Below are 21,440 nucleotides of genomic sequence, written 5' to 3'. Positions count from 1 at the left end.
TTTCCCCACACACTTCCAAAATTCCACCGGAATATATTATTCTGCTACAAAGAATAATATATTCTATATTAGTAGTAATTTCACGTTAAATTTTATGTTTTACCTTTAATACAATAATTTATAGCTATAAAATCGTTATGAGTATTTTAGACCACAAGTTTTAAAAAAAATCTTTTTCTTTTAAACTTAGTTCAGAGTTAAACACACTCATATAAAATTAGAACGGGAGGAGTAGAATTTATTATTTCTGTATAATTAGACAAATTTTAAGAGTATTTGAAAAAGAAATTATAACATAATTTAACGTAGCAATCGTAATAGGGTAAACAAGAAATAAAATAGTATAAATTAAATTTAACATTTTAAACTCGTTTTTATAATTCCAAAAGTCAAGGTCTTCGCAAAAGTTGACACGTCTTGTAATGGATGAAAGTGCGATATAGGGGATTACTACCCCTGAATGCTTAGAACGGTTGATTTCTTCTGACTTGTTAGGAGAAAACGAACAAGCGCACACAACTGAAACTGCGGGAAGGGAACAAAAAAGAAGAGTCATCTGACATGCCATCACAGTCAGCACACGACTCCGCCGCTGACGGCGACGCTGCGGTGACTCCGCCGTTGGACGACGACGGCTACGAGGTGGTCAAGGGTGCAGGTGAAGACTCGGGGGACCATTATTTTGGTTCGCAACCGATGATGTCTGATGAAGCTGATCAGTCGTCCACCGGAGAAAATGAACCGATTCTCCCTCCGCCGGAACGTATGGTGGCGGAGGAAGGCTTTGCCCTCAGAGAGTGGCGGCGGTGAGCAAAAAATTTCTGCATGCAACAAAATATATATGTATATTAGTATAGTATGATTTAATTGATTTATATTCGTATAACATGATTTTTTTACTTCGGCGGTTACTCCAAGAAATCTATTCACTAAATATGTTTTTAGTTTGAGTTAGACTTTTTTTTTTTTTGAGTTAGACTTGTTATAACACTAGTACTTCCCTTAGCTTGAGCAATTAGTTGGGGTCCTTGGGGATAGTTGGTTGGAATTGATGTTGTCAACCCCTAACATAAATTCGTTGAAGAAGAAAATTCTGCTAATACTTTTTGGAGGCCTTTGATACTGTGATAAATGAAAAGTTAATTACATTTTAGAAGGATCCTTTGATACTGTGATAAATGAAAAGTTAATTACATTTTAGAAGGATCCAACACTTTAAGCTAGGGGGTGCGGAGTACCAGCTACTTGATTAATAGGTTCGAACTTAGTATAAGTATGTGCATAGGCTGATCCAGGATTTGAGGCTTATGGGTTCCTACCGTAATTTCAGATTAATATGCAATAATAACTAGGTTCACAGTCAGATATTTACCAATATTTAGTGAATTTCTTAATATAAATACAGGGTCTACGCAAGAGTTACTGGGTTCCCGGGAACCCGTAGCCTATGCACTAGGTTCGCCCCTAGGTATGTGTTCTTTTGGACGGACCTAGCTTATAAATTATGAGTTCACGTGAACCCAGTAGCTTTTGTCCAAACTCTCTATATGTATTAAGAAATCTATTAAATATCTATAAATATTTGACTGTGAATCTAATTATTATTGTATATTAACTTGAGGTCGCTGTAGGAACCCGTAAACTTCAGTTTCCCGATCCGCCTATGAGATCAGTTGATGATGGTAGTTGAATTGAGTTTACCTTCTAAAACCTAAAGGAAATTTTGTAATTCTCTCTATCCATTGAAATGCTTTGAAGCTGATACATAGTAGAATATTTAGTAATACATTGTTAATATGATGTGTACATGTGTGTCTGGTTATAGCATGAAGCTTCTTTACTCATGTGTCAACGTGCTCCCTTTTCTTGATAACGTTGTGTGTAGATTGTGTAAATCGTGCAGCTTCACATAGATTTCTATAGTTGAGAATATCTCAGCGTATACTTATGATACTTTTTTTGGTCATGTTTAGCTTATGTCTTATGATGCTTCTTTAATCTCATTATTTCCAATTTATTTTTGTGTGATGATTGCAGCTTCATTCATGTCCTTGCTCATTCCTTATGTTGTATATTTGAGATGAAATTACATGTTTACGATTATGGATCTCCTTAAGTGAGAGGTATGATATTTGTTTCATTTTCCAGATTGAATGCAATACGGCTTGAGGAGAAGGAGAAAAGGGAGAAAGAAATTGTAAGGGAAATAATTGAAGAAGCAGAGGAATACAAAGCAGAGTACTATAGGAAATGGAAACTTAGATGTGAAAACAACATAGCTGCTAACCGGGAGAAGGAGAAGGTGAGACCTAGAGCTATAAAAATTTGTAGAAGTTTTCCTAAGGCATTTTGCTTAGGGTTGTTAACTAGTTTTGTATAAGTTTTCTGTTCTTGGTGTTTGTTTTGCTAAGTAGTGGCTTTAGTTGGAAGAAAAATTATCACTGATCTAGCATGTTGTGCATCTAGTTACCTTCTCTTCGTAATTGTTGCTTTCAGCCCCTACTGAAGGGTATTTGAGCATAGAGAAGGGAGGATTAACCTAGTAAAAGTACTATCCAATTTTTAATCACGGTACTTCCTACTGAACAAGGGCAAGCACGCTGAAAATAGCAGCTTCTATGTTTATCTGTTTACATTTCACATGATTTAGTGTTAGCCTTAGGTGTAAATTAAATTTTGAAAGTGGATAGTTAACAGTTTAACCATTTCGAAGATTTCCCACCTGTGATCAAAATATGCTGAATTTGCTCGTGAACTTTGGTACAAATAATCCAGACTGAGTAGTTGCGGTTTAGGTGAGTTTTATTTCCTATTCTGTACAAAACTAATATCTTTGGTCATATGATTGTTAAATCTCTAAAAGTAGTTCCCCCAGTACAACAAGTTTCTCCATAGTAAATCGACGTATTGCAGTTCATGTGTCATCTTTTCTTGTTCTTTTTTTTTCCCCAGTTATTCCTGGTAAACCAAGAGAAGTTCCATGCTGAAGCTAATAAGACTTATTGGAGGGCAATTGGAGAGCTTATCCCAAAGGAGATCCCGACGATAGAAAAGAAGGGAAAGAAGGATAAGGAGAAGAAGCCATCCATCGTTGTCATCCAAGGACCCAAGCCTGGGAAGCCAACTGAGCTCTCTAGAATGCGTCAAATACTGGTGAAACTCAAACACAACCCACCTGCACATATGACGCCTTCACCAAAACCATCTTTAGAACCTGGAAAAGATGCAAAGACAAGAGCGAAAACTCCTGCTGCCTCTGCCTCTGCCTCTACCTCTGCAAGGCCTCAAGCTACTGCTGCACCTTGAAGAGGACGATACAATTGCTACTGTCTTGATCTTGTAAAGTCGTCCCTACATAAACTTAAATATTATGAGTTTGAGAGTAACTCGTATCAGGAAGCGTTTACCTTTGTTTCTAGTTGTAGGAGCTAATATGTGCATAAAGGAGAGAGTCTGTAATTTTGTACTTTGATCTGTAATTTGGAGTTGCATAGTAGTTCATTCTGTTGGATTTTCTTCTAGATCTGTAGTCTATTGAACGTGCCCAACTCCGGCACCTAGAAACCACTATCTACTCCCTCTATTCACTTTACTTGTCCACCATACTAAAAATATATTTTCATTTTTACTTATCAATCTTAGCAAATTAAGAGAAGATCATATTTTTTTTCGTTTTACCCTTATCACACTAAATACTCATTTCCCAAAACTTCTCAAAATACTATCGTTATTATGAGTACTATGGTAAAATATGCATTTCATCTATTATTTCTTGAGAGGCGTGCAAAGTCCACTGCGGACAAGTAAAAGTGAACGGATATAAATAGTTCATTTTTATACTAAAGATTCTTCCTTGTTTGTTTATCAGCTACTGCTAACTTTATAATTCATGAGAAGGTTTATAAAATGGGTAGCTTAATGAGAGCCAATACATTAGACATTGCCCATAAGCCCAAGGGGAATTGTCCAGGTTAGGAGAACAACAATATACAAGCAGCAACAACAACAACAATCCAGTAAAATCCCACTAGTGGGGTCTGGGGTGTACGCAGACCTTACCCCTACTCCGAAGGAGTAGAGAAGCTGTTTCCGAAAGACCCTCGGCTAAAGAAAACAAAAAAGAGAAAAGGAGACAAACAACAATATAAACAATATACAAGCATAAAGAATATAAACATCAGTTAACATTATCTAGGAAGCATTTGTGTGACACTCTGAAAACTCTCAAACTTTGTTGATGTTGCAAATGGATTAACAGATTGCATCCCTTTCTTGTCCCCGGAGGATGATTTCTGAAGACTATCATAACTTGATCGTTTCGAGCTATGTGGTCTGTAGACTCCTGGCGCAGTTAACAACTTCTCATTGAGACTGACTTCTTTAGACAACATATCAATCACTTGTTTCATGTTAGGTCTTTGGGTAGGTGCTGCTTGTGTGCAAAAAAGAGCAACTTTGATGAAGCGCAGTAATTCAGCTTCTGGATACTCTGTTAGCTCTGGATCAACGATATCTAGTAGCCGCCCTTCTTCTCTAAGCTTCCATACCTGCAGAGTGTAAACCTTCAGAATTAAAGTAACAATTATGATCTTTTTGAATAATGCTAATGATTGGTCCATATACTTTGTATTGACTTACGAGACTTGCAAGGGAGTGGCCTAGTGGTCAATAAAATTGTTGAAAACCACGGGAGACCAAGGTCCAAATTTTAGGGATAAGAAAACGCTCAGTGATTTTTTTCTCATTTACCTAAACTTTGTGGAGATAATAGGTATCCATTAAAATAGTCAAGGTGCATACAGGCTCAGATGCCACCTTTGTCCTAAGATCCAGAAGACTTATTCAATGGTTTCAGCTACTGCATGACTCTAAGCATCTTTTTTTTTCCCTTTTTTCACAGAATGAGGAATCATGATTTAACATTTACCATTTTCATATGATCTGTGATTGATCCAACATACATTAAATTTAAGTTAGGAAAAGTTAAACCATGTAATGTCCAGTGCAGAAGGCCATCAGATGCAGATATCTAAGTATTATTAACTGACTTCCATCTAAAACATTATTATTACTTATGAATCTTGAAGAACATAAAGCTGAAAGTATAGTCCTACCCATTCCACCAGAATCAAGAGATCCACTCCAAATGCTGCTTTACTACTGCTTCTTCCACTTATGATCTCAAGTAGAAGAACTCCGAAACTGTAGACATCAGCCTTTTTTGTGAGTTGTCCAAACAAGGCGTACTCGGGAGCAAGGTAACCTCTGCATCACATAAGATGATTAATAAACAACAAGACAAGAGAGGGAAAACGTTACTGAAATGAAGTTAAATAGAACTCACACTGTTCCTGCCACTCGCGTACTAAGATGAGTCACATTTTCAGGGAAAAGCTTTGCCAGACCAAAATCGCCAATTTTAGGTTGAAAATTTTCATCAATAAGGACATTACTGGCCTTAATATCTCGATGAACAATTGGTGGTGTTGCTTCCTCATGAAGAAATGCTAAACCAGATGCTGTACCTAAACAAATAGCAACTCTCTTGGGCCAATCCAGGGCAACACGTTTACCTTTAGAACCTGCAAATGATAATTTACACGTTGGTGGTTAGCCATGCAATTGGATTTACATTCCTTGTGAAAGTGAAACACAAAATAATAAATCTCAGAGAACTTCCAAGAACATTTTCAACGGCTCAAGTCCAACTGTCAAGGTATTATTACCCCCTTGGGTTTTAAATCAAAGGCGCCTCAATAAAGGAATTCTTGTTCCCGCCTTATATGGCTAACTTTCCATCCCATTCCAATGTGGGATTTTCCAAAGACAAGCTTCATATCGAACCCCATATCTTCATGAATTGTAATGGGAACCCATAACTTCAACTAGTACATGTTCATGTGGTTCAGAATAAGTTTTCTAACTTTGTGAAAATTACCAAGTAAAGCACAGGCAAGGCTGTTATTCTCCAAGTATTCATATATCAACATTCTATTGTCACTCTCAACACAACAACCAATCAACTGAACAAGATTTGGATGTCGAGTATCTGAAATCATATTAATCTCTGTCAAGAATTCATTGGTCCCTTGTTTTGATTCAGCAGAGAGACATTTAATGGCAACATGAGTTCCATCTCTCAAAACTCCCTACATTTATAGAGCAAAGTTGCATAAGTACAGACTTACTCTAATGAAGCAAAAAACACTTAAAAGATTTGACTTATATATGCTATCAATGTATTTTTAGTTGTAGCAAGTAATCCGCCTTATTTTCTAACTTACTAATCCCATTTATTATAGACAGTAACTTGGAATTATCTTTTTAGGGTAATTTGATATTGCAAAAAAGTTTACCTTATAAACAACTCCAAAACCGCCACCTCCTATCTTGTTAGATGGATGGAAGTGTCCTGTTGCTGATCTCAATGAGTTATATGAAAAAAGCCTCACATTGTTGGTGGTAAGCTCTAAACAATTTGAACAAAAGAAGAATATGGGAATGTGAAGTTCTCAAAATTGGATATAAGAAAGCACAATATAATCAAAAGAATTACTCCTAAGATTCTGTACCATTCAAACCATAAAATTTGTTTACAAAAAAAGATATCGAGAAGCATTTCTTTAGTGCTTTATATCCTATTGGAAGCATTCAACATGAGAAATAATTCCAATTTTAGCATAGAAATGAGATGGCCATATATCTACAAATTAAAATTCTCAAGCAGTACTAAGGTCTAGACTTAGAATCTAAATCCCAACTTGCGCTCGAGCATTAGAAATGGAGAAACACATAGTAGGGAGGGCTACTCCTTTATTGGCTCCACGCAACTCGAATCTGAAATAGTCAGACCAGTGAGTTTTGAATATCGGATGGTACAAAGGGAAATTCAGAAATTTGGAGAGGACAAGTTTTGAGTAAGTTACTTAGAAAACAAACAAACAAACAAAAAGCAAAATTGAACAAGTTTCTTTTTACACTTTGGATTTCCTTTCTCTGAAGCTCACTCATAATAACATGAGACAAAAAGATGAAGATAGGAAAAAACAGGACAGGATCTACTACAATTCTTGCATTTGATGACTATTTCGAGTATTCATTTAATTCTAAATAGCAAAAATCAGGCGTAAAATATCTTAATTCAACTCTGGGAAGTTAAGAGAAAAGTAGTTACCATGATCTTGTTTCTTTTGTAGCATGTCATTAAGAAAAAACTTGAAAGACACAAATTAAGAGTTACGACTGTTTTTACCTTGGACTTGAGTCTCTCTATTATCCTTATATGATTTGAAAGCACCAAAGCAACTACAACCCATTGCTGAAACATCCAAATTTTTAATGTTATAATCCCACTTGAATCCTTCTATATATTACCTATCTCTGCAAAATTCACCAAATAAAGAAAAAGATAAAGAAAGAGAACAAAAAAATTAACTACATTTAACTACAGGAGATTCAGTCAAATGGGATAATTTCAAAATTTGGAGACTAACACCATATTTCTTGGTGTGCTTGAAAATCCCACGCCATTAGTGTGAAGACAGTTGAAACAAAAGCATGCTGAAAGCCATTTGTAACTTTATACAGATAACTTTATATACTTTGTACCTAGTATTAAATGCTAGTATTAATTAAATGTATTTAGTAAGTGAGGGGGTTGGCTAACAAGAAGGTGAATAAAAGAGAGAAGTTGCTATTGATGTTGACTTTGTATTTTCTTTTACAACTTTTTTTTCTTTATTACTCCCCGTTGATGATTTGTTTCAATTACTATTGCATATTTTTTAGCATAATAAGTTAGCTTAATTTTAGGATAAATTTACTTTTTTGAATTCAAATTTTAGTTAGATTTTTTTAGGTTTGTTGAGATATTTTAGTTTTTTTGAATTCTTGTTATGCAGATTTTTCTGTAGATTATGTTCCTAATTGACTATTTAAAGTCTTGTTATGCTTAATAAAATTATTGAGAGACATTTTTCAATCAATACTTTTAATCTTTTTGTTGTCCCATCTTTTAAAAAACCAACAGTGGTATCGAGAGCTTCATTGATCTTACAGGATCTGTAAGTTCTTCCAAAAAAATCATTTTCAAATCATTTTTAACCAATATCAATTTTTAAACCTATGTTCAAACATGTCAAGTAGCAGCCTCTCTTTGAATGCCCCACAAACTTTTACTGGTGAAAACTATCAAATTTGGTCGGTGAAAATGAAATCATATCTTGAAGCCTATGATTTATGGGAAGTTGTAATGGAAGATAGACCATTACAACCACTCCATGCAAATCCTACTCGATTCAATTTTTTCTAAAATCATTCAGAAGAGAAAACCAAAAAATACAAAGCCAAAACTGTGATTCAAAATTCAGTTGCAGATTCAATCTTTTCTAAAATCATTGAATGTGAGATAGCAAAAAAAGCTTGGAAAAATCTTTAAAAGGAGTATCAAGGAAGTGATCGAGTTAGACAAATGCAGATTTTAAATTTGAAAAGGGATTTTGAATCTTTTAGGATGTAAGAAGATGAGACTATCACTAGGTATTCTGATCGGATTTCTTCTATTGTTAATAGAATCAGGTTGTTTGGCGAGGATTTTAAAGATGACAGAATAGTTGAAAAAATTCTTGTGACGGTTCCAGAGAGATTTGAATACAAAATTTCCTCTCTAGAAGAGTCTAAAGATCTCTCTACCATCTCTGTTGTAGAATTAATAAGTGCTCTTCAAGCACAAGAACAAAGAAGAGCATTTAGACAAGAAATGGTTACTGAAGGTGCTTTTTATGCACAAAACAAAAAATAAAAGGTCAACTATCCTCTCTGCAAATACTACAAAAAGAAAACACACCTAGAAAAATTTTGTTGGTGGAGACATGATGCAATATGTGGTATTTGCAGACAAACAGGCCATGTTACAAAAGTGTGTAAGTTCAAAGACGCTCAACACAATCCTCAAGCACAAACAACAGAAGCAGTAATTGAGGAGGAGCAATTGTTTTAGAGCAACTGAAGCAAAGGAGGAGTGTTGATAATTTGCTTCAGTTACTATTGCATATTTTTTAGCATAATAAGTTAGCTTAATTTTAGGATAAATCTACTTTTTTGAATTCAAATTTCAGTTAGATTTTTTAGGTTTGTTGAGATATTTTAGTTTTTTTGAATTCTTGTTATGCAGATTTTTCTGCAGATTATGTTCCTAATTGGCTATTTAAAGCCTTGTTATGCTTAATAAAATTATTGAGAGACATTTTTCAATCAATACTTTTAATCTTTTTGCTGCCCCATCTTTTAAGAAACCAACACTCTCCCCGTTCATTTTTACTTGGCACATTTTGACTTTTCAAGAGCATAATTTATCATGATACATATATTAATTGATGCATATTTTATTGGATTTGAGAAATGATTTGAAATGAGTAATAAATACTGTAGGTATAATAGGAAAAAAAATTGTCTTCTCTTAATATGCGTAAAGTGACAAGTAAAAATAAAAATCTATTTTTAATATATATGTCAAGTAAAAGTGGACGGAGGGAGTATATTTCAAGAAGAAAAATGGATTTTATTTCCTTTTTATTGACAAGGAGCTTAATAGCCTGTTTGGCCAAGCTTCTCAAGACAAAAAAAAGTGCTTTTTTTTCCCAAAAGCACTTTTTTTTCCTAATTTGAGGTGTTTGGCCAAGCTTCTTTCCAAAAGCAGAAGCAGAAGCAGTTTTGGCTTTTCTTCTTACCTAAAATACCCTTAACAAAATATAGTATATACCAAAATAACCCTTAAACCTAATACTTAGGATATTAATTTATAAATATTTCTTCTTATTTTTAGGAAACTTTCTAATATATAGTGTCTTTAGGGGTGAATGCTTTTATATTTGTTGAAGGAATTTTAATATATTTAACTTATATTAAAAGAATTAAGTACTTTTTAATTTTATTTTCATATTTTACTTAAATAAAATGATTTTTTTTTAATTATTGCATGTAATAACAAAATTTTGATATTATTTATTTACTTATAATATTAATTATTAAGTAAATCTATTCATGTCCTTATTCTTAATTTGACACTTAAAAGCACTTTCTAAAAAGCTTGGCCAAACACAAATTATTTCTCAAAAGTACTTTTCAGACTGATTAGCCAAACACAAAATGATTCTCTCTAAAAGTACTTTTTTCAAAAGCACTTCTCAAAATAAGTTGATTTCTCCAGCTTGGTCAAACAGGCTATAAGTAGTCTTACTATATATAACAGGATGTTGAAATCTTTATCAGGTTTCTTTTATTTGACATATCTAATCTAATTAAGAGAGAAAAGCAGTAGAATTGGTCCACCTAAACAAAAGGTCATTTTCAACTACCATCTTACTTTCTGTGCCTCTTCTGATGTTCGTTAGAAGGAACACTATTCAAAAGTTTCACAAATGTCAAAAGCAGAGTTAGGAGCACATATTTTATACAAACAATATATACTACTACAAGAGTAGTGTATACGAAGACCTTATCCCTATCCCGAGGGAATAGAGAAGTTGTTTCCGAAAGACCTTCGGTTCAAGAAGACGAAAAGAAACAATATCAGTATCACCAATAGAAAACATATTACAAATAACATCATGAAAACGAGAAAGTAGATGCAAAGCAAAAGCGACAGACAGTACATAGACGCGGCACTATGAAAAACGAAAAAATAGTAAGACACAATATTGCCACTAGCTGACTTCGATAAAAACCTTACCAGACTAGCCTCACAAAGGTGCGAAGTAAGGAAAGACTCAATTATCTCCTAACCTACAATCCTAATACTCGACCTCCACATCTTCCTATTAAGGGTCATATCTTCGGAAATCTGAAATATCGTCATGTCTTACCTGATCACTTCTCCCCAATATTTCTTAGGTCGTCTTCTACCTCTTCTCGTGCCTTCCAGAACCAACCGCTCACACATCCTTACCGAAGCATCTCGGCTTCTCTTTTGTACGTGTCTGAACCATCTGAGCCTCGCTTCCCGCATTTTATATATAAAGAATATATAATTAATAAATTAGTCAAATTAATATGTTAGACTTTGTATCCAATCAAATAGTATATGATTATATAAAATAAAACGGATGAAATATTTAATTTAAATAGAAACGAAAGAAGCATTCAAAGCGGAGAACGCGCAGAGGAAGTATTACGTGATTGCTCTATTAGGGAAAAAAAATTAAAAAGAAAACATCATTCTTTTACTGGGCTGGGCGATCACATATCTACATATAATATTCATGCAGTGCAAATCAAGATGTAATGTTGGAATAAACTTTCATTTTACTCTTTTATCAAAGTCTCTCATGAAATCAAATCTTGACTTGTGAGAGTAATTAAACCAAAAAAGTCAATACACGCTATAACCTTTTTTTTCTTGTAGGGTTAAAATCCTTTGGTTATAGACACAAGCTGTTAAATTAAGTAAAAGAGTTAGGTTCTAGCTTAAATGTGGAGTATTATTTTATTTTCATGATGAAGGTACACATCAGAGTTCTACTTTTAAAAATTCCGTGAGCAAATGAACAAGAATATCTAGTAGTAAAGGAACTTCAAATGACATGAGATTTTAATTTGCTTAAGTACATTTTTTTATGAGGTAAAAATTTTCATAAATGAGCACAGTAATCTAGAATGTGTACTCGAGCATGCCATTTGTGAGTTAAGTCTCGTTTGGTACGAGGGATAAGAGATAATTAATTGCGTAATTAAATTTGAAATAAGTTTATCTCACGTTTATTGGAATAAAATCATGTTATAACTAATCCCGAAATTAGTTATTCCGGGATTGTAGAGTTATTTTTATCTATTGGGACCAGCCACACACGCAAGTATACGTGGTCGTCAAGTAATAAAGTGACTCGAAAGTCGGATGTCGAACCCATAGAGACTTAGATTGATCGTTAACTAAGCAAACTAAAATCAATTAATTGTCCAAGATAATCAAGAGTGATGTTCTTCTATTAGTCTACTATTGCGGAAATTAAACAAATAACAACTAAATCAACAAGAATGCAAATGGGTATGATGAGACTTTAATTTAGAGGAGATGACGATTCCAAGGTTGTGGTTGGTTTATCAATCCTATTAAGTTCAATAATCACACTTGTTAATCTGAATTATCTATGGTCGCTAGTTGACCGGATCGTTTATATACATAGCATGTTCCTACAATACTATCCGTCTATCCATAATATATCAACCCTATATTCCTATGGTATTGAATCTATCATGAACGAATAAAATACGGCATTCAATTAAGCAAGACTGTTAGGTATATTCCTATCCTAACCGCGAAATCTTTCCCCGAGCCACGGGTTCAGAAACAAGCTCTCTTTAATTCTGTTCTAATCTAAACATGGCTTTCCCAAGCATAACATAGATAGTATGGTGAATTGGTAGCTACAACAATTCACAAGTTAAAACTAGAATTAAAGAAACAACCACAAGATGATAATCCAAATTAACAGAGATGTAATTAATAAACATTAATAATCATGCCAACCACAATTCTAGAAATTAGAGTGCTTAGTCACTCATGTTTGTACAATAATTTTTCAAGTATTTTGCATAAATAAATTACAAAGAAAAGATGAAGAAATGAAGAACTCGGTGATTTTCTCCTCCTTAGATTGCTCCAGACGCCTTCTCCCTTCCAAAATAGTCTCCCTAGGTCTAAGATATGTCAAAAGTTCCCAAAATAGCATTTTTTTCATGTATTTATATCAAGTAGGGTCGGGCCTAGACGAAACACCTTTTACTGCACGAAATAAGACTCTGGCTTTGTAATATTTGCACAGCCGCGGTGCGCTTGTGGAGTTTATCAGCGGGCGTGCACTTTTCTTGTCAGTCCAATTTTAACACTACCGCATCGCGCCCTGCGGCGTCCCATGCGGCGCGGCAGTGTAAATTTCTCAGAGTGAAATTGTTTCATCCTCTTTTGATATTTAGACTTGGTACACAACCTCCGAACACGATTTCGGCTTAATTTGTTGGGCTTTTACTCAGACTTCAAAGCTCCAAATTGATCAATTTAGCTCCAAATTAACTTTTGAACTCGGAATCACTTCCTGCAAGGCTTAAAACATGTACTAAGTGTAATTCACTATCATTTAAGCTCAAACACACGTAAAATACAGTAATTAGAGTACAATACTACGGCTAAAACACGGGTTTCTAGCCTAACATCAACACCCACACTTAGACCATTGCTCGTCCTCGAGCAATTAAACCACACTTCACCTAGGGATGACCTTTTCATCAAACAACCTCCCTAACACACCCTGCCAAGAATATTTAAAGTAGAATGAGCACCATATCATAACATCCCACCCTCAAGACTCGACTCAAAAGTACCATGCATTATTCACAACTCACCCACTTAATCTAACATAAAGGTCAATGACATTACCTTTCCTTCATGAATCAATTGCCCCCACATAACAAAAGAGAGTATTTCCACACAATAAAATTTGAGAACACTTAGGAACTCAAGATTGAAAAAATTCACTCACTCTCAGAAATAACATTCACATGCCACAAAAGATGCATCATAGGCTTGCTCGTAGTGTACTACTCTACTAATCGAGCTCATTCAGTCTAGGATCAATTAGGACTTTATTTGGTTATAATGTCGACTGCGGGACGAGTATGATACATTTGAATATAAGAGTGACTACACCTCCCTAAGCACTTTAATACATACACTTTAACTTTAAAAACATCATACTTATGTCAAACCATAACTCCACATTCACATCGATATATATTAACTCCATACTTCTTTAAGCATAATTACATCAAGAGTCACCACTTATCAAGTAATATTTTTTACAACAATACAACTATTTTTCTTTCATTTTCAATTCAAGTAGCTCTTACTTTTTCAAAATTGTGCACATTTCTCCTTATTTTATTAGTTCCACTTAAAAGCTAAACCAACCTGACGAGAGTCTGGCGTGTATAAAATTTAAACTTGTACTCTGTCAAATTATAGTATAGAAAGATGTCGAACCCACAGAGATTGGTTTATCTATTCTACAGACGTTTCTTGTTTTAATTACTATTTGAGAAAATCATGAAGAGTTGAGTTGTAAATTAACTAACCAAAAATGCATGAATAGAGCAATAGAAAATATTTTGTTTTCACAAATATAATAAAAAGGTGTTGGGATCATACCTTCACTTAATATTTCTATTATATAATAGATAAAATTATCCTTCAATTTCTATTTCTCACAAATGTATAAATGTCTCTCATGATTACATTTATATATCATTACTTAAGTTGAACATTTAATTGCATTCTTCTCGGTTATACAAATTAATCGTCAAAATAGTAATATTAAAGAGCCAGAAATATATGCTTAAACTAAAACTTGCTCTTTTTAGTAAATCCCTTTCGATTACCCTACTCGTTATAACTGATTACTACAATATTCGCCTCTTTCGATTACAAATAAGTGTAGAATCAATTTTAGCATATAAGAGTTAGATGTCACTAAATAAAAGTTAACATTTATCAATACCAACATTAACTATATTACTCTTCCGCCTCTTTCGATTACAGAACTAGTAAGAAGTTAATGTTTAGTGTGAAATAGATAGATGTTAACAAATTAAATAACACCTAACTATAAAGCAGATAAAATTTAAATGAAAAAACTTCATCTCAAACATGTGAAATTGAGGGATAATATCTACTATTATATAGAAATATTAAGATCCATCACTCTCCCAGCACAAGAAGAGTTACTCCATAATGGAGTTAGTACTTACAACGAAAATATTGTTGCCCATTAAATAAGAAAATAGAAAGAAATATTCAAGAGAATAATTCTCCCTATTTAATTAAAAACAGGTGCTAGAGCAATTTCCAATATTATAATTTATTCGGAACTAGAAATGAAGACACTGTAATAGCTAAAAGAAGAAAAGAAAGTAATGAAAGAAACAAGGAAAAGAAGAAGCTCTCTCAATTTTGTCTCCTCAACAGAAGCTCAATGTAGCACTATTTATAAATGGAAAAGTATATGATGTACATTGATTTCTCACATATATTTTCCCAAGATAGCAACTTGCAAGTGCTTGTAGTTGTAAAGTTTGTTGAAATGTAATCCTCCAAATCGACAGGTGGACCATTTGCTTGGACTTTTTTCATGTGCACAACTACTTTCATCATTTGTAAAGTTGCATACACCAATTTACTTTTAATTTTCAGCATTATAGTTCTTCTTTGCAAATTTGGAAAGTGAACTTTTTCTTCTCATTGTTCCTTTTTTCTTATTAGTTTAATTGTTTCCTACAAAGAAAGAGAAAAATATTAGTACTAAATTTAAATTCCAGCTCAACTTATGCATGATATATTTCTCTTATCACAACCACCCCACACTTTAACTTTTACAAAATTCATTACAATTCAAGTGCTCATGAGAGGTGAAAATGTGCAAATAGATGGTCAATTCAAACAATTCGATAAGGCTTGTAATGTGGTTGCCTAAAAAACAGGATTATAGGCTCAAATGTGTTAACTACGATACATAACAATTAGGCGGGTAAAATATATATATCAGGCTCAACAAAGAAACGCCTATATTTCTTCCAAGACTAAACAAAACTACTATTTCGCTTTGCAAACACACGGGGCAAGTTCTAGACATGAAATACAATGCACAGAATAACACACAAACCTCATACTCACATGGCACATAACTCACTCATGATTGGACTCATCAAGACATTCTAGTCAAAGCAGTTAAGTAAAGTTATAATCACACAATTTAAGGCACTTATTTAAGAGCCAAGAATTGAGCATAGGTGTCACAACTAAGGTACTTACTACTCCCAAGGCATATGCAGTCAAGGAAAATTGATTCTTTAAATTAGATTCCTAACTCAAGATTCTTTATTCCTATAAAATAAAAAGATTTAACTACACCCGGTTCAAGCAAAACTCTTCGAAAAGAACCGCGACGCAAAGAAAAATCAAGGGGGAATTATTACACTACCTAAAAAAATATAAAATACTAAAATAAAAAAACATATTTTTGGATTTTCAAATTTTTTTCCCATTTCTGTCGACTTCATCTCCCTCAAGAAACAAGTCGACTAAATCCATCGTCGGGAAGAGTCGAACTAAACACTTAATTACTAACTATTACATGCCGATAGAATTCAGAATTATAGTTTACAGACCATATTGTCTATGAAAGCAAGAAGCAAATCAAACAATATCAACTAGCAAATAAACAAAAACAAGTACAAATACAAATACAATCAAATAGGAGCACCCCACCCCACACTTAAGAGATTGCATTGTCCCCAATGCAAACTAGTAAAATCAAGAGCGAAAAGGTGACTCCTTGAGGCCAATGGCCTAATCATCAGCACCCTCGAAGGTGCGTAAATACTCCTCATCATCGGAGGGAACGGAGTTCACATCCTCATCCGGTGGAAGTTTTCCTCCTCTCGCCAATCCTAACCACTGCTGAGTGATAGTGGAAAGGTGGTGATCATGATGCAACTCCTCCAAGTCAGTCCCCTGAAAAGAAAGAAGGCGCAAGTTAGCAAACATCAGCTATAGCGTCTTCTCAACATGGACCAACCTCTGGTCCGAATTAATAATAGTAGTAGGAGAGTCTATCACTAATGTGATATCATTGGCCTTGATAGGATAAGTCACTAGGATGGTCTGGTCATAGTGAAACTCCTCCTCTACATGGTGCGCCTGCAACAACCGAGTGATCATACCTGGGTAATGTAGACGGCAGGCCCCAAGTGGTCGCACTTTAGCCATGTGCTCCAGCATGATTTTTCTAAGATCCAACCGCATCCGTGTCAATAAAGCATAGATCAAACACACTTTCAGTCATGGGACATCAATGTCACTTTGAGTATGCATGATTTTGGCATTAATTAATCGTAAAATAGTCGTGGTCGGACGCTGGAATGTTCCCTTCTTTATGTCCTTATGGAATTCATTCACATCTCGTGTCATACGGCAAAAGAGTTAGCGTCACATAGCTGTCGATGGATAGCCGGATAGTCTGGCCAATGGAGAAACCTCTGAAAGAGCTTGCGGGAATGCTCTGTGAAGCCCATAATCCGATTGATCACTTGGGATGAGAATGGAATCACTTTACCTCGTACCCATACTTCGTACACAGCATCCAGGTTGGCCTCAGGTTTCCAGTTAGCATAAAATTCCTTGACTAGGTTCACGTTCTCCATGTCACCTGGACGGAACAGATTGTCAAAACACAAAGCCCAAATTTTGTTGTATATCTAACTATATTTGCGGGCCAACTTCCCATCGCCAATAGCAACCTCAGGCTCCGGGTTCACCGCAGGGACAAACGTTTTGGAACCAGTGTTGAGCATGGGCTGAGACAACCCGAATACCAAATTTGCACTTTGGTACCACATCTACATCAGGGTCAATGCGCTCCTCTTCCTCCTCCACTTGGGCGGGGGGAGGTGCTCGCCTACCTCCTCGACGGCTACTAGAGGCAACCTCGGAAGAACCTGTGTTAGAGCGTTTTCTCGGGTGGCGAGACATTGTACCTGCATAAGACGAACAATATTAGCGACAACACGTAGACCAAAATAAGACCAAATGGGTAACCACCCCACACTTATGTTATTGGCATGTTCACAAGTAAAATGTATATCGGGGACTCAGACTACCCCATTAGAAGTACGCCACAAGCAATCAGCAGCCCACCCAACTACCAATAACAAAACTACAAACAACACTAGTGTACACGAAGAAATTAAGAAGCTAAACTAGTAAACACGAAAAAAAAAACTAAGAGTTTAGTCTAATTCACTACTAACAAAATTAAGAGATAATAGAACACTACACAAACAAAATAGCATGAATCGGACACCTCATTTGGCACCTAGCAACACATTAGCATAGGGTGGTCAATCAATTAGGACTTGGGGCGAATGAGTTAAAGTTTCACAGCATAAAACATGGCATCACACCCCATAATTATCATCAAGCATTACATCCCACAAAGCACTTCGTTTCTCAATTTGTAATACTATACAATTTTATGTCACTAAGGCATTTCGACAAACACATTGTGGGCATATCTTGCACCTTCTAACTTTTAATTCAAATTGGGGTAGAATCTCCATACAACCAAAGTAAATACACCTCACACCTTCATAATAACATCAAGTGCACCAATTATTCACCAAACTTCCCTAAATTTCCGCCACATAAGCATCCCCACAAAGCTTCAACATAATTTAATTTCACACCATCAAAACACACCAAAAATCGTTCACAATCATAAGAACCATGAACACCCCACAAGTTAAGCACCATTTTCAACCATAATAGGCAAAGAAACTAAAAAAATGCACAACTAAATCTACCTAGGGTTTGGTTCAAAATAAACTAAAATTACTTAACTACTACAATCAATTACTAAAAGAAAAGAGATGATATGAGAGGAATACTTACCTTGAAGATGATAAAAGGGATGAGAGGGGTGTGTGTGTGAAAGGAATTTGAGAAGGAGAATGGGGAAATTGGGGGAGGGTTGGAGAGGGGAGAGTTGAGATAGAATGAAAGAAGGGGGGGGGGAGAACGGGTCTCTTGATTAAAAGACTAAAGAAAAAAATATTTTTTTAATTTTGCACTGTCGCGTCGCAGGGCGCGGTGCCCCACGCGGTGCGGTAGTGTATTTTATCAAAGGCTGGTTCTTTTCATTCTGAGAGTCGTTTGGCCTGGCGCGTCGCATGGCACAGTTCCCCGTGCAATGTGCTCGGTCATTTTTCACAGTCCGCCTCGTTTTCGATATTTAACTCACGGGTTGCACCCCAAATATATTATGTACTTATTTTATGTCTAATTTGTGCTTGTACCTACCCAAACAAGTCTCACAACTCTTAAGCTCTAATAATACTAAACTACAATTATGGGTTAGTGAGGTTAAAAATTGGATTACCTCCCAACAAGCGCCTGATTTAATGTCGCGGCATGACACAGAATCTTATCTAATCATCGACAAGTAACACCTTCGACTTCTGACGATCAAAGTCACCTCCATAATAGTGCTTGACTCTTTGTCCGTTCACTAAGAACGTTCTCTTGTCTCCTAAGATGTGCAGCTTAATTGCACCATGTGGAGTGACTCTCACTATCTCAAACGGGCCCAACCATCTCAATTTGAGCTTCCCCCGAAAGAGTCTCAACCTTGAATTGAATAAGAGAACCAATTGGCGTGGTTCGAACTCGCGATGATGGATATGCTTATCATGCCAACACTTGGTCTTTTCTTTATAGAACTTGGCATTCTCATACGCGTGCAAGAGAAACTCATCAAGATCGTTCAATTGCATCAACTGCTTTCTACCCACTAAATCTGTATCAAAGTTCAGCTTCGTTATCGCCCAGTATGCCTCATGCTCAAGTTCCACCGGTAAATGGCATGCCTTCCTATAAACAAGCTTGTAAGGGGAGGTTCCGATTAGAGTTTTGTAGGCAGACCGTTATACCCATAGAGCATCATCAAGCTTTGCAACCCAATCTTTCCTTCTTGCACTAACCGTCTTCTCTAGAATTTGCTTTATCTCTCTAGTTGACGCTTCAACTTGTCCACTAGTCTGAGGATGGTAAGCGGTTGCAACCTTATGTCTGACCCCGTATTTTTCTTAGACATTATCCAATGTCTTGTTACAAAAATGGGTGCCCCCATCACTTATCATCACTCTCGGGGTGCCAAACCTTGTAAAAAATGCTTCACAAAGTTGACCACAACCTTGGCATCATTTATAGGAAGAGAAATGGCCTCCACCCACTTCGACACATAATCAATGGCCACCAAAATGTACTTACACCCACTGGACGAGGGAAACGGATCCATAAAATCAATTCCCCACACATCAAAGATTTCAACCTCCATAATACCATTCAGTGGCATCTCATGCCTTTTCATAATTGTTACTGTTCTCTGGAAACTATCACACATCTTCACGAACTCATGGGTATCTTTAAACACCCTAGTCAATAGAAACCTGATTGCAACACCTTGGCTGCTGTTTTGTCACCCGCATGATGACCACCATAAGACGATGCATGACAATCATGTAAGATAGCATTTATTTCAGATTCGGGCACACATCTTCTCATTAACTGATCAATAAAAGTTTTGAACAGAAATGACTTATCCCATACATATGATCTCACATCTCGCAAGAACTTCTTTTTAGCATGATGTTCTAGATCAGGCGACATTTCCCCACTTGCCAGATAGTTCACAAAATCTGCATACCATGGCACCTCCGCAACAGTAACAGCCAGTAATTGCTCATCTGTGAAGGTTTCCTTGATAACATCTCCCTTAGCTACATGATTTCGAGTTTCTAACATGGACAAGTGATCAGCTACTTGATTCTCTGTTCCTTTACAGTCTCGGATCTCCAAATCAAATTCCTACAAGAGTAAAACCCAACGAATTAGACTTGGTTTAGCATCTTTCTTTTCAAACAAATACCTGATGGCTGCATGGTCTGCGTAGACGATGACTTTGGTGCCAACCAAATAGGCTCGAAATATATCGAACGCCCACACTACAGTAAGCAACTCCTTTTCTGCCACAGTATATTTATTTGAGCAGGAGTGAGAGTCTTACTTGTGTAGTAAATGGAGCGAAATATTTTTCTCCTCCTTTGGCTCAATATGGCCCCAATTGCAACATCATTAGCATCACACATCAACTCAAATGGCTCGTTACAGTCAGGGGACACTATGATTGGTGCACTCACTAACTGCTTTTTCAGCTCCTCGAACACTTTCAGACAAGCATCGTCAAACTTGAATGGCACATCCTTCTCTAACAACCTGCATAAATGAGAGAAATTTTTTGAGAAATCCTTTATAAATCTGCGATAAAAACCTACATGTACCAGAAAACTTCTAACTCCTTTCACTGAGATCGGTGGTGGCAACTTTTCAATTGCTTCCACATTAGCTTTGTCAACTTCCAGTCCATCTTTGGATACCTTGTGTCCCAGCACTATACCTTCACGTACCATAAAATGACATTTTTTCCAATTCAGTACCAGATTAGTCTCCTCACACCTAGCAAGCACTTTAGCAAGATTGGTTAAGCATTCATCAGAAGAAGGACCAAACACAGAAAAATCATCCATGAAGACATCCACAAACAATTCCAACATATCGGTGAAAATAGCCATCATACACCTTTGAAAAGTCGCATGTGCGTTACATAAACCAAATAACATTCTCTTAAATACATAAGTACCATAAGGGCATGTAAAAGTGGTCTTTTCTTGATCTTCCGAGGCAACAACTATCTGATTATACCCCGAATAGCCATCAAGGAAATAATAGTATTCTTGTCCGGCTAACCTGTCAAACATTTGATCAATGAAGGGGAGAGGGA

The 21,440-nt window shown here is 35.7% G+C and overlaps 2 protein-coding genes across 2 annotated transcripts; one reads left to right on the top strand and one right to left on the bottom strand.

Moving 5' to 3' along the window:
- Positions 1 to 471: 471 nt before the first annotated feature.
- LOC104223015 (clathrin light chain 2-like) lies at positions 472 to 3,521 on the top strand. The gene is made up of 3 exons (XM_009774371.2): positions 472 to 806; positions 2,149 to 2,302; positions 2,953 to 3,521. Exons 1-3 carry the CDS (start codon positions 562 to 564, stop codon positions 3,304 to 3,306), a joined length of 753 nt encoding a protein of 250 aa, XP_009772673.1. The 5' UTR covers positions 472 to 561; the 3' UTR covers positions 3,307 to 3,521.
- A 382-nt stretch (positions 3,522 to 3,903) lies between these two features.
- On the bottom strand, positions 3,904 to 7,600 carry LOC104223005 (putative serine/threonine-protein kinase). The gene is made up of 7 exons (XM_009774360.2): positions 7,494 to 7,600; positions 7,253 to 7,380; positions 6,357 to 6,469; positions 5,939 to 6,149; positions 5,345 to 5,582; positions 5,115 to 5,265; positions 3,904 to 4,547 (listed from the first exon to the last, which is right to left on the bottom strand). The coding sequence occupies exons 2-7, from the start codon at positions 7,314 to 7,316 to the stop codon at positions 4,188 to 4,190; spliced, it is 1,137 nt and encodes a 378-aa protein (XP_009772662.1). The 5' UTR covers positions 7,317 to 7,380; positions 7,494 to 7,600; the 3' UTR covers positions 3,904 to 4,187.
- Positions 7,601 to 21,440: the final 13,840 nt, after the last annotated feature.

Source organism: Nicotiana sylvestris, chromosome 7, assembly GCF_000393655.2.
Source record: "Nicotiana sylvestris chromosome 7, ASM39365v2, whole genome shotgun sequence".
Classification (NCBI taxonomy): Eukaryota; Viridiplantae; Streptophyta; class Magnoliopsida; order Solanales; family Solanaceae; genus Nicotiana; species Nicotiana sylvestris.
Note: the sequence above shows the minus strand (reverse complement) of the source record. Positions and strands in the feature narration are given on the sequence as shown.

What these genes read in the sequence shown, in the direction of transcription:
- LOC104223015 (XM_009774371.2), top strand. Translation starts at nt 562, where the DNA reads ATGCCATCACAGTCAGCACACGACTCCGCCGCTGACGGCGACGCTGCG. An exon ending in GCCCTCAGAGAGTGGCGGCG is followed by an intron (nt 807 to 2,148) that starts GTGAGCAAAAAA and finishes TTCATTTTCCAG; the next exon opens with ATTGAATGCAATACGGCTTG. An exon ending in CTAACCGGGAGAAGGAGAAG is followed by an intron (nt 2,303 to 2,952) that starts GTGAGACCTAGA and finishes TTTTTTCCCCAG; the next exon opens with TTATTCCTGGTAAACCAAGA.
- LOC104223005 (XM_009774360.2), bottom strand. Translation starts at nt 7,316, where the DNA reads ATGGGTTGTAGTTGCTTTGGTGCTTTCAAATCATATAAGGATAATAGA. An exon ending in CCTTGCCTGTGCTTTACTTG is followed by an intron (nt 5,583 to 5,938) that starts GTAATTTTCACA and finishes TATCATTTGCAG; the next exon opens with GTTCTAAAGGTAAACGTGTT. An exon ending in ACGCGAGTGGCAGGAACAGT is followed by an intron (nt 5,266 to 5,344) that starts GTGAGTTCTATT and finishes TATGTGATGCAG; the next exon opens with AGGTTACCTTGCTCCCGAGT.